At 37.0% G+C, this 13,730-nt stretch overlaps 1 protein-coding gene and 1 long non-coding RNA gene across 3 annotated transcripts in view; both read left to right on the top strand.

Moving 5' to 3' along the window:
• The window catches only part of disc1 (DISC1 scaffold protein), a 43,374-nt gene extending 37,891 nt beyond the window's left edge, over window positions 1-5,483 (top strand). For both annotated transcript variants that reach the window (XM_056761312.1, XM_056761314.1), the window contains exons 13-14: window positions 1,225-1,339; window positions 3,617-5,483. In XM_056761312.1, coding sequence (XP_056617290.1) covers window positions 1,225-1,339; window positions 3,617-3,792 — 291 coding nt within the window. In that variant the 3' untranslated portion in view covers window positions 3,793-5,483. The remainder of the gene's footprint in view (window positions 1-1,224; window positions 1,340-3,616) is intronic.
• A 2,273-nt stretch (window positions 5,484-7,756) lies between these two features.
• Window positions 7,757-12,279, top strand: LOC130431900 (uncharacterized). Its single transcript, XR_008908361.1, has 3 exons — window positions 7,757-8,726; window positions 9,990-10,258; window positions 11,644-12,279. It is a non-coding gene; the product is annotated as an uncharacterized LOC130431900 (long non-coding RNA).
• Window positions 12,280-13,730: the final 1,451 nt, after the last annotated feature.

Here is a 13,730-nt window from a genome sequence, read left to right as displayed (position 1 = left end):
AAAGATTGCATCATCAGTCTTTTGTGTTTTAGTATTTAGAGGTCTACTTTAGCTTAATAATAATGAAACTGGTCATAGCGGTAGCCCAGTAGTTAGCGCTCCAGACACATAAAGAGCTATGAAAACATTTCTGTTTATTGAAATAAAATGAAATATTGGCCTATTTGAAAAACTTAAACCAAACGAAAATGTTAATGTTGCTTCAGGAAAAAGCTGAAATAAGTTTAAGGCACTAAAATTATAATAATAAACTCAACTCAACTTTATTTACACAGCGCTTTTAAAATAATATTTTTACAATGCAGCTGTACATGAAACATATTGACTGTAATCAAAACATTAAAGTGAACACATGCAGAATTCAGAAACGCACACACATGCAGGCTGGCACATACACAAGCACACACACACACACACACACAGTGTGGTTATCACAAAGAAGCACACTTAAATGAAAGGAGAGAGAAACACGGGTCAAATATTATACAGAATATACATTCCTATATGTAATAATAAATAAATTGAGCAGAATGTTACATTTAAAGTGATATCAATAAATACAAAAACTTTAAATTCTAAAGCTGATGTCAGCATCCCCCGCCGGTCAGGCAAACAGTGCAAAACAGTATTCAAACTGTGGCGAGGAACCCAAAACTAAAATAAGATCAGTAAATAGTCTTATATTGCAACATAAAAACAAACAAATAATAATATTGAAAAATATATAAACAAAAAGGATAATACATTTAACAAAAATATAAAAATAAAAGCTATATTAAAATGAAAAGTTAGTGTAAAATGTTAATAAAACTACAATAAAACTAAAAGCAAAACTATAATAACTCTTCTTTAAAAAAGAAAATGTTTCACTGAATAATATATTTAATAATATGAATATATATATAATTTATGAGACATTTTTTATGAAATCAATGGTATTGTAGATTTTCCATAAATAACCTTAATGTAAAAAAATCATACAGCAATTATAAAAGTTAAAATAAATGATATACATTTTCTGATGAAGTGATAACTACAAATTAAAGACGAGCAAACACTCTTGAAAATTGTGTATTTGGGGTGAAAACGGTGCCTTTCATTCGATTTTTCGGAAATACTGCTAACATCTTTAATGATCTTGTTCCTGCATTTGAAAAGGAGGATGTTTGCAGATGTTGCTGTGTTGTGTTATCAGTGTTTTAGTTGATTTTCTGATTGTTTCAGGATCCGTGCGGAGATGCAGCGCTCACTGCTCGATGTGATCTCATCAGGGGGCGACTCCATTACCTGGAAGATCAGCTTCATACAGCCATGGAGAACCTCGACCAAGACCTCGCTCATATCCTTACACAGCTGTGCGTTTTGTGGTGTTTATTAATCCAAACATTTAGAACAGCAAGAACATCCTGGTAACCACCCAGAGCCATAGCAACCACGTAGCAATGTCCTAGTTACCACAACCAGTGAATGTGCAATGTTTGTGCATCTCGAAATTTTTTTTTTTTTTACCTCAAATGACAACAACAATTAAAATGTTGACAGTTCCAAGATGGCGGCTGCGCTGACTGGAGTTGTTGAATGTGGCATCTACATATAGACGGTTTCAAAGTGACAACATAAACAACCGTTCACTTCCGGTTCACATTCGCAAACAAAAGAGTGCCTGTTGGTTATTTCTGATATTAAGCAAAAGAAACGTTACTTGGCTAAACTTGTCTCTCCAATATTTGGAATTTAGACTGCGATACCAAGCTCAACCACTAGATGTCAATGTACCACACGCTTTGTTTAAAAGCGACCAAACTACAGGACCCATTCAACTAATTGTTTATTAATAAAATGAATTTACAACAAAATTCAACAATTGTTTGTTATTAAAAAATAAAATAGTAATGCAAATTAATATCAACATAATTTAAATAAAATATAAATAGCTACTTATTAGACTCTAGCCAAACACAATTCTCTAATTGGTTATTTGTCTGGAAATAAATGATCTGGTATCTCCTTTGCTCTTATAATCTCAGTCAGCCCCGTTCTCCGCCACAGCCGATCATCGAAGTTCCTCCGTCACGTACCGCTTAAAGAACACATCCTCTACGGTCATTAGAGCCCTTAAGTAACATGCCCACTGCACAACCCCCTAGAAGAGCTCCCCCGTCTCATTTGACAGAACAAGACTCTCTTTTCCGGGTGGGAAGTATAGATACATTTGAACGGATCACTGGCCATTTCATAACAATCTCTTATATATGAGAGTATAAAAAAGAAAGAGCTTTTAGTTATTAGAGATATTCAGTGCTCGTCGGAGGTTGAAAGGAAGTGACAGTGTGAGGAGGGGAAATGGAGAGCGAATCATCTGCCTGTCACTGTGATGTGAGATTAAAGCGTGCCATCAAGGGAAAGGTTATGACACAGCACACTGTCGTCGCCGTGATATCTTCATATCGCTGCCCACCTGTGCGTGCCAAATGGATCTGTGCTTTTGCAGCGGCCGGGAGAAAAGAGAAAGTAGATGAACTTGATTCGTATTAGTCGATCTGTTGATCTTATTTCTAACATCCTTCTTGAAAAACAGAAGAAGGTTATCTGCCGTTTAGCGAATCACTAAACCGAACAGGTTAATGGAAATGATACCGTGCTAATTGGGTTCGTCTCGTCTGGCTCGTACTAATCAAACCGTGACGGATTATAATGTCAAAATCATTTGCTCAGTAGACGACATTGAAAATGTAATGCAAAATATTGATCCGCTGCCAGACGAACTCGCTTCGTCTTGTTTGTTTATAACGCGGCAGAATTTGATTCATCAGCACTTAGGGTGACCCGTGCGTTGAGCCAAAAGCAAATGAAGCAACAGCCAATAAAAATATCCATTAAGTTGTCAAGAAACATGGTAACGGATTGTGACCTTTTTAGCATTTCAGAAGGAAGAGGAAACGTCAAAAATATATCTCAAATTTTAATTATTCGACAACAACATTAATCACATTCAAATATGTTCTCCCTTTATTATTATTTATTTGTCTTGTTGAACTAATTCTGGTTATAGAAAACCGACTTTTCAGCATTCAATAATGAGTCTTCCATCATACAGCAGATAGGTGTGCAAATAAACACGTAATAAGCCGAGCTTTGTGCCCGAGGAACTTCATTAAGTCTGTCCGCTCAGCTGAAGTAAGATCTCGCTTTCTCTCTTTCATAATTCATGAAGCGCTCTTTAACGGCTGGTTAATTATGAATGGGGACAATCTGAGGCCATTTGGAGAGCAAAGCGTGCCCGTCAGGCCCCATCTGCCACGACAGGCGTCGCTTTGATTCGTCGCTTATACCGAACGGCCGGTCCCCTCCGTCCGGTTAAACAATTATCCGTCATTGATGAGGGTCTATCCCCCCGCTCATAAAACCTGTGTGAATTATTTAGGATAGATTGCTTGAATTAAATGGGGTCCGTCGGGTACATAATGCCTTTAGATTTGAGTACGGCGTTGGAGAAGAGAGGTCTTCTGTGTTATTAAGATATCAGATGGACGGTCAGGCTAACATCATGAAAGTCCAGCGCTTTACCGCGGTGCACAGGAATGTAAAATGATTTTCTTTAACTCCTGTTGTTCACTGTCTATGGAGAATGAGGTTCAGGAGGTCAAGGCCATGCTTCACGCAATGCTGTCACAACTGAAGCTCGAGGACGACGATGATGATGAAGAGAAGTATTGTGATGTTGAAGAAGAACAGGTGGAGGATGGAGATGTAGAAGAAGATCTTTACTTCAGTGACAGCTGGGAAATATAAATAGACTCTTATTAGCCTCTCATCCAGACTGGAGTTCAGTGTTTGTGAGTTTGCACTTAACCACTAAACATGAAGCAAACACAATTCTCAAAAATACAGTATATTTACTTGAGGATGCCTAACAGAAGGGAATCATTTGATTCATTTTTTACATACAGTATATGCGTCTGTCTGAACGTAAAATGGCACATTTTACCCCTAAATTCGAGAGACAAAAGCTGAAATGAAAAGCTAGTAAGATTTTGTCTACACAGTAAGGCTTTCCCACATTATATTAATATTTATTTATTTTTGTTAATTCCTTTTTTTTTTATTTCAATTCATGAATACTTGAATAGTGTTCAAGTTTTGAAATTAGTACAACAAATACTTAAATGATGTGTGAACATATTTCCCCACATTTCTGTAACGTGAATATGTGGGTGTTTTTATTCTTGATTTTGGGGTGATATTACATCCATGCGTGTTCATGACACGTATTGCGAGAGTTTAAAGCATTTTGTTCATTAAGGCCTTTTTAATCTGCTGCATGACCGGTCCTCCTCGCACTGCTTTGAGTGGGCCTCGAACCGCCGTCGGTCCGGATGGGAGATGGCGCTCAAACGAGGAGGCTAAAGACCGCAGTCTCTAGCGTCTGTTGCTAGAACGTCTCTTTTTGTCGGGGAGTGAGGTTTTACTCGCACAGTGAACTCTATTAAAGGGATACTTCTCCCAAAACTGAAAATTTTGTCATCATTTATTCCCCCTCAGGTTGTTCCAAACCTGAATAATGAAATTACTTTGTTCCTGCTGAACACAAAGGAAGATATTTGGAAGAATGTCAGTTACAAAACAGATCTCTTTCCCGATTTACTGCCATAGTAAGGAAAAAAATACTATGAGAGTCAATGGTGGATGAGATCTGTTTGGTTACGGACATTCATCCAAATATCTTTCTTTGTGTTTAGGAGATCAAAGACTTTTTTACAGGCTTGGAACAATCTGACGATGAGTAAATGTTTTTTTGGTGAACTATCCCTTTGAGTTTGTATTCCTGTTTACGTTGTTTTAAGTTATTTTTTCTTAATTTTATAAGCATAACTTATTATTTATTTTGTATGTTTCGATATATCGAAACCGTTTCAGCCAACATAGAATTCCATATGAAAATCTGTCTAGTTAAACAGATTATTAATTCAAAGATTAAATAGGACCAGACAGACGTCTCGCAAAGAAAACAGAGATCAGTTCAACTCATGAGCTCATGACTTTGTTTAAATGTTTCTTGACTTCATTTTAACATTACGACTGAACTTTGAACAGTGGTTCCCTGGTTCATGATTTAACAATATGGTGCTAAGAAGTATAAATGTGAAGCACACTGGTCTGATCATGTACTGTGTTTTAATTTGTTATGTACCCTTAAGTGCCTTTGAAAGCTATTTCATTGTTTAGTTCAAAAACAGTTTAATGTGCAAAGCTTCATTTCGTCCAGAATGCCACTCTTTCAAAGCACTTTTAAAAACTGTATCGTTTACTGTACGTTTAAAATGTACATTTGCATGCTCGTCATTCAATTCTGCTCCTTTGAGAATTAAAACCACTTTTTAACTTGTTATTATTCCAAGTATATTTTTACCGAAGCTGTAGGACCTGATTTTGAATATTTGACTGTTTTGGTGATATCTACCATAAATGCTTAAAAAACTGTATTTGCGACCTGTTTCATTTTCATGTTGTATTTTCATGACATGTCATTATTTCTGACCTAGTTAGCCAAAAAAAGAAGGACCAAAATATGTTTATTGGAGTAATTGGGCTCCATTTTATGTTGACCTTCACCACAGAATCTAGTTAGTTATTAGTTTGGAAATTGTTTATATTTTCATAAATATTCATACCAACATGTGATATCTCTAGATCAGTGTTTCTGAAACCGGCTAGCAAGGAACCACTAAGGGTCTTGACAAACATTCAAGGATGACTTAAAATTAATTTATAACAAACATACACCTTTATTATGGCATGCTCTTGCATATCTTATTTGCTTAAACTTGTAATTGTATATGTCACACTATAACAAAAATAGATCTGTAGATCTCTGTAGATGAAGAAGTGTTTTGCCGTCTCTAGTTCTGCTAGGCGGCACCAGGTTTCTTCAGGTTATGGTTTTGTGATGTTTATTCCCCGGGGGTGTTCATCAGCAGAAATCTGCTCGACAGACATATGGAGCTTTCAGTTTTATCAAATGAGCAGCTCACAGTTCTGCTTGTCTTAAGCGCAACAATGGTCAAATCTCTCTCCGCATAACAGCACAGGCTGGCAGGCATGCGAGCGGCACATTCATCAACTCACACCTGGCACCGTTCAGCAGACGCCTACAATCTTGTCTCCTAATTGAATCTTTGTTTACGCCACGCTGCCAGTTCTCAGGCTGATTCCCTCGTCATGGAAACGGACAGTCTGTGGAAGACACCAGCGCTGGAGATAAGGTACTTTCTCTTTAATTCTTATTTTAACTTTTGGAAATATAACTTTCATGCCACACAGATCCATGACTGACGGATGTTGATGTGCTTCTGTAATGTGTGCATTTTGAAATGCTGTTTTTAGATTTGATGTGTCACTGCGACATCAAACGCATATCAACGATGTCTGATCCATCACAAACACAGACGAACAGCTTGATATACTGTAGAAACTTTCTCGCTTTCAATCAGACTCCATTTCATTTGCATTTATGCACTTGCTGCTTATTTCTAAAATGACTAGTTTAAAATGCATGAATGGGGATGTTTAGGAAACCTCTGACAACATTATAGCGCAATAGACCTGCCTGATACAAGAAAGCATTTGAAGATAAAAACAGAAAGCCTGGTATAGCCTGCCTAGTTTTTTTATATGATGAATGTGAAAAGAAGGAAAATGGTTTACTCTTCATTCTTGTTCCATCATTCTGCCATTGGAAATCACAATTCATGAGCGGAAAGCCGGCGGGATTGAGTCGGTCTCTTCTGACACGGGCCCAGTTCCTGTCATTCACTTCTGAATTTGAATTGACAGACACAACGCTAATGAGGACGATACTGACATTCTTTTACCATCCTGAGGTCTTAATTTAACCTTTCACCTCCTGCCACCCTCAACTGTCTGCATAACTTTAGAATATGAGAGATGTCACGTTACAGCACTTTTAGTCTTCTCTACCTTTCGCACAGAAAATACTCAAATCCTGTTCAAGTTTGTGCAGAAATTCAAAAAAAATCTGTATCTGTACCTTTCTTTTAAACAAAACCCAGTTATAAGTGTTGGAAAACTGTCTCCTTACCTAACACCGGTTCACACTACACGATATCGTGCAAACTGTCTGATGTCATTTGACTTGAACCAAGTTATCTGTAGTTTTATGCCATCAGAGGCGGTGAGCAAAAAACAAAAGTTACAGATTGCTGCGTGCAATGATTTCTCTTTCATTTCTCTGTGATGTTTAAAATAATGAGCGGTGATTTTAGGCCATGCAGTCTCATTGGTCAGAAGCTGGTTTTATGTGGCATACGGGAAGTGACATCATTGAGGTCTTTTCAAATCAGCTAAAGTAGATTAGAAGTTTATATTCTCCTTGCCTGCCTTTTTCAACTCAGTAAAAGTGTTTATCATCAACCACCAACCTGCATCTGATTTCAAACAAGGCCTGTTTTCTTGGTTTCCCAAATATCAGATATTTCTCTCCACTGTTTAAAAACTGTGTTTAAAACGCTGACACAGAGCCTTGTAGATGTTTTGTATGTAGTATTATATGAAATAAACGTTTGTTTTAACATTAAATGTATCGCCTCATTTGCATCGGCTGTTTTATGACTGTCACCATACTGAATCCATCACTAAACCTGTAGAGACACATGAAGGTTAGACATTAATTTCGTGTGTCCCGTTTGGATTGTTGTGATTTGGCGTGAGATCGTGGAGCAGGTCCCTTTAAATGCCATGTGATGTTTACCGTTTTGGACAAGACAAACAAACCCGATATAGACAGCAATGCTTTCAGATGGTCCACAGAGACTGAGATGTTTCTAAATGCTGTTAGAGAAGCAACCGAAAACAGAGATGTTTGGACAGGTGTGTGAGAAACATGTCCTCCGCTGTATCACATATTAAACCCTGGTCCAAATGTGGAGAGGTTGAATGTATTTTTGAATAGTTTTGTTTATCATAATTATTTATTCCCATTTGAATAAACAAATTTGATAAAAATAATTATTTACATTTTGATATTTACAAGATCTTCCTTGATCTACCACGTTATAGCAATATGGTCAAAAACAAAACATGACCACAAATCAGAGAAGTTTGTGCCAAGATGACTTTAGTCAGTCCAATATGACAAAATAAGATCGGTCTAAAAGAATGTTTTGGAATTCAATGAAAACCTGTCGACTTTTGTTTTCATTACTATTGTCATTATGCGACTGATTTTCAAGAATGACCTGAACTTCACTCCAAACGAACAACAACAACAAATTATCCAGATAATATCATTGATGGAGAATATAAAAAAATACAAAAAAGAAAAATGATATAATACATGATCTCTAAAGAAATGTGGGTTTGTATAAACCTGGCTCAAATATAGTCAATGTATAGTGTGATTCTGAACACGGTTTGTTCTCAATATAGTGTGTTTATAGTAAAGCAATATTTCTTTCAACCTTCATCCTATCTGTGAATGTAATTGTTCTTTATTGATGTATTTGCTGCAGATACACTACACAAAGTCAACAGCCATCAGGTGGGGCACAATGTCATCTCTCTGTCCTCCATCTGCCCTATCCACTGGAGTAGGTGAGATCAATAGAGATGATGTATGAGGCCGGCCGGTCTCTGACAGTTCAGATGAGAGCTGATCTCTGTGTGTGCCGCAGAGTTAACTACACGGGAGACGTCACATGGCACCACCGGTGAGTTTGTGTGGCCTACTGGTATTCCATCTTTTGTGTTTGAGATGGTGACTCCCACATGAAAAACATATTGTAGTATTCTTAAGTACATACTATTACATTTATTTACATGTACGCATTTGGCAGATGCTCTTATCCAAAGAGACCTACATTGCATTACTATACATACATTTGTATCTTAATCTATGCAATCCCTGGGATTGAACAAATGACCTTGGCGTTGCTAGCGTCATGCTTTCACCACTGAGCTTTAACAAAGCTTACAATAATACACTGGACTAAATAGTACTGTGTTTCTGAACCTTAGCATAGTATAAATAATGAAGTATGCGCTAGTATTTATTGCAGTTATTAATTCAATCTGGTGAGAGTAACACTACACAGAATACATTATTAGTATACAAGTATAGTACATCAATTGTTATATTTACTAGAGTAAAATATAGTATTTTAAAGTACACCTTACACCAAATATCATGTTTTCTTTTCAAACAGCTCTTGTTTCATCTTTTCAAGTATATCCCACCAGATTATATGGAGAGATTATAAATCATAGATGTGTATTATAACACATATGTGAATTGTCATGTTAAATTCTGTTTCTACGGATTAAAGCACTTCAAGAGTTTAAAGCAAGGTCATTCACTCAGCGGTCATCTCCATAATACTTTTAGCGAATAAAAGCAAGCCTAAAATTTTATTTTCAGTAAAAGCCAGCGTTTTTATTATATTCTTCAAATTGGAATTTAAAGACAGTCTTTATCTTAAAATGAATAATCTGGCTGCATTTCCGCAGTAACTTGTATTTATAGCTATGCCGGGGTTTTGGTCAAATCTAGCTCAAAAGGAGTTAACAATTACTCAATCCTATCTAGTAAAAAATCTGATTTAGAGACCACTTGAATGACGTAAACAGCGCTGAATTAATTCTGGTTCAAAGGAACTTCCTGTTTCAGCTCGTTAACACCACACAAGCGTCTTAACAAAATACAACTAATATTTATAATATTTATAACAGATTTGTAAAGATTTAAAGATAAAAAAAGATGTTGCAATCTTGATCATGACGATAAACTTAATTGTGTTCAGTGACAGACTGTCTGAAGCTAAGAAACAGCTTGATAGCCTAAGAAAAAATATTTTGGCAACTGTCAAGCCGACATAATTCATTCTTCAAGAGTTGTCAGCTCATAGAAATGATGCTCAACACTCTTTTACGTTATAGATTGACATCACAACCTTTCTGTTGAAATATCGTTCCAGTGTCTTCACCCACAATCCTCCCTCTGAGTGGACATGGACCAAATTACATGACCCTCATCCTTGACCGGCTGAGGAGAGGAGGACACGCTGACCTTGAGGTATTTTCCAGCTCAAAGGACCATAACAGCCGTCGGGAGGGAGTGAAAGAGTATGATGGGTTGTGATTTAAGAGTTTTATGAGGCAGAGCAGGACAATGGAAGACGTTTGGGACAGCAGGACTGACAGGCACCTCGAGGGGGGAGATGTTGACTCTTGGCTCTTGTGAATCGTGAGTCATTGAAGCGTTTCAGTGTTAATCTCTTTTTGCATGATGTGATAATGAATCTATCGCTCACAGGCAGACGGTATTAAACACAGTGGGATGCCGTGCACAAACACACACACAATATGTTCATAAAAATATTTAGGCTTCATTGTCACGTAATAATAAATCTTCAAATTACACATAAAAATTATGTTTGAAATTTCCACTGGATAATATTTTGAGAATGAGGATGTCTCCAATAAATTTGTGTTTTGAAGAATCTGTTGAACACATTTAGGTAACAGTTGTCTCTTTTCCATCATGGACACCTGTCACAGGATAATCGTTTTCTTAACTGAACCATCACTATAAGAGTAAATCTATTCAGATCATATTCACAGGAAACCAAAAATGTTATTGTAGCAAGGTTCAAGAAAAGGAAGGAAGGAGACCGGAACCGTCAAACAGTTATAATAACAAAGTGAAAAGACAGCCTGCCGCCCCTTACTGTCGACGGCAGGCGAATAAAACATAAATACAAACATAAACATGTTCAGGCCCGGTCCTCTCTCATCGACGGTCCGGTCGCTCGTTCTCTTATATGCTCCTGATCTCCTACGTGATACTAGATCATTCAATTACTCACCGGTCTCGATCCACGGTCTCGCCCTGCCTACTCCGCTACATTTATTATTTATTTATTTTATTTTATTTTATATTCTATATTCTATATTCTATATTCTATATTCTATATTCTATATTCTATATTTTATTTAATTTTTTCATTCAATTTAATTCTATATTATATGTTTTATTATTTGATGGTATTTGAATTTAATTGATTTGATTTTAATAAGAATTAATAAGAATTACAAAAACATTGTATAACAGAAAATGTTACACTTCTAGGTTTTTAAAGTCCCAGTGAAATCAAAAATTACAGTTGTTTTTTTCCTTAATTTTGCAGCATTCATTGTTAATAGCCTATCAGTGTGGTTCAATCTTTTTTTAAATTCAAGTGCCCTTAATTAAATGACATCAGTTAGACAGCTTGGGCGGAGCATCTTGTTAACTCCTCCCCTTCCACTGTCAGTCTGCTGCCAATTCCATTTCAAAATGGAACGGCTGTTTCTATAAATCCAATCAATTCGCGGTGAAAAACACAAGCCTTTAATGGCCCAATGTTTTTCTCATTCGAAATTCCATTTGCGTAAAAATATAAAAGTAAAACGATCACATCCGGTTCACAGGGACTTTGTAGGCGAATCGACTAAATTTATATCAATACTATTGCAACACAAATTATAACAATTGAATGCTCCAAAAACAGTCTTTAGTTAATTAATTCTAATTCTTAAATGGTCTGTTTTTATATCTTTTGGGATGAAATCTGATGTTCATTCTTCTAGTGTCAAGAGAAATGTTAATCGAGTCCATTGTGATGGTATGAGGACAAGGTGAAAGCTCACAGCAGACAGACAGCGAGAGACTGTGACCACATCACAGCCAGACAGATCACTGCCGGAGGACGAGAGAAACGCTGCTGTGGGATTCCAAGGACACAGACTGAAGACGGCTGTAAGAAACCACAGATGGTGACCAGCTACCTGCAGGGAAGAATCTTAAACTAAAATGAGCTCTGCCTTCAGTGGGGGATATGATACAAATACCTGCCACATCAGAAGTCAGGAACAGTCGTCCGCCGTTCTGTGACCCTCAGGCAAGGCGGTGGTCCACTTTTACAAAGACTTTAGATCATATACAGCTTTCATTTAACATTTCTGATTGGCCCTGGTTACTTTTTAATGCCCCAATAATAGGAGTCCATAATGTGAAGCGTTTATACATTTTGTGTTAAACTACATTTCCCAATCACAGTGTTGACCATAAATATCGAAAAAATGTGACCTTTTAGAAACGTGTGTCCTTGTAAATGCAAACACTCTTTTCTTTTAAATAATACATGCCACATACAGTATATTTAAGCAAAGTATATTTTATATACAGGATGGTAAATGTACTTATTAATATGATTTTGAAATAAAGCTCAGGTGTATAAAGAACTTACATGATAAAGCGTTATGTTTCTAATACCTTACAATGAGCTATTTCTATCTACATACACCGCGGGTCCCCTTAGGCCACATGGAATTGTTTCTACAGAAGAGTTTCTATTTGCTCTACAGAATACATTTTGTAAATATGTAATCTTCTTCGGCAAAGAAGCGAAAACGTGACAAATTTGTCCTGTGTCAGTTGCCATAGTGCTTCAAAAGGGAGGGGTGTGTGAGCCGTTGGTTGGAATTCGCAACCTCACCACTAGATGCCGCTTAAATCTCCACGGATTCTCTTTTAAGGAAAGACACTTTTGGCACCAACTTTTTATTTTGCATCCCAAAATACCCATAATGCCTTGATCTTTAGATCAAGTTAGAGCAGCTGAGAAGATCGTTGGTGTCACCCCCCCCCCCCACAGGACATTAATGGAAGCCCTCTGCATTGCAGGTGATCCCACCGACCCGACACACAGCTTCTTCAAGGCTGCTGCCATCAGGGAGGAGACTGCGGAGACTCCAGGTCAGGACCAGCAGACTTAAGGAGAGCTTCATCCACCTCGCAGTCAGGAAGCTAAACTCCAATCTTTTTAATGAATGACTGGCAACAGTTCACCGGTTCAATGTATCAGGAGACATTCATTCCCTGTAATGGCTGATCCACATGATGCTGTACTTCATTATACAAAAGGATTTCTCATTTAGTGTTGTCTAGTTTCCCAGAGGGAATGACTGCGGTGCTTGTGTATGCAGATATATTTAAATTACGGCTTTAATGTGATTTGGAGCAAGTTAATTGAAACTGGAGATATTAAACAAATTTCAGTAAAAGTAAAAGTCTCAGTTAGTTAATGAATTAGCCAACATGAACTAACAATGAAGCAGTTATTCACAGCATTTATTTATTGTCTTGTTCATTTTAGTTAACAGGAAAACGTAATGTTAACATAACCAGTGCTGTTCATGTGTTCATTGTGCATTGAGTAATGCTAACAGATACACATTTAACATTCAAAATAGAAAAGAAATGCTTTAAAATATAAATTAGCATGTATGATTCATAAATCCTTAAAAAAATTGTGCATCAGTCAACTAGTGTAGTTTACTTTGGTTTACCAATGGAGCGCTTTTGTAAAGTGTTACCTATGTTCTTTACTGCACTTTTAGTCAGACGGTCAAAAACACAACACCATATTTCATAAACATGCAGCATGAACGTATGTCACATTTACAGTATAGAGTTTTTAACCTTAAAGGAAGGGTACATGAAATGCGGCTGAATCTTTAATCCCTCTCATGATGACCCGTGACCTCAATGTGTCATGTTAAACCAGGTTTAACCTTCTCTTCAAGAGTTAAGTGTTGACAGCTTTGAGGTCTCATCATTAATACATGCGTCCGCTCACAAATAGCATCAGATGGATCCTGTGTGGAGTTTTGAC

This window comes from Triplophysa dalaica, chromosome 11, assembly GCF_015846415.1.
Source record: "Triplophysa dalaica isolate WHDGS20190420 chromosome 11, ASM1584641v1, whole genome shotgun sequence".
NCBI classification, from domain to species: Eukaryota; Metazoa; Chordata; class Actinopteri; order Cypriniformes; family Nemacheilidae; genus Triplophysa; species Triplophysa dalaica.
This window is presented reverse-complemented; position numbering and strand designations above follow the sequence as displayed.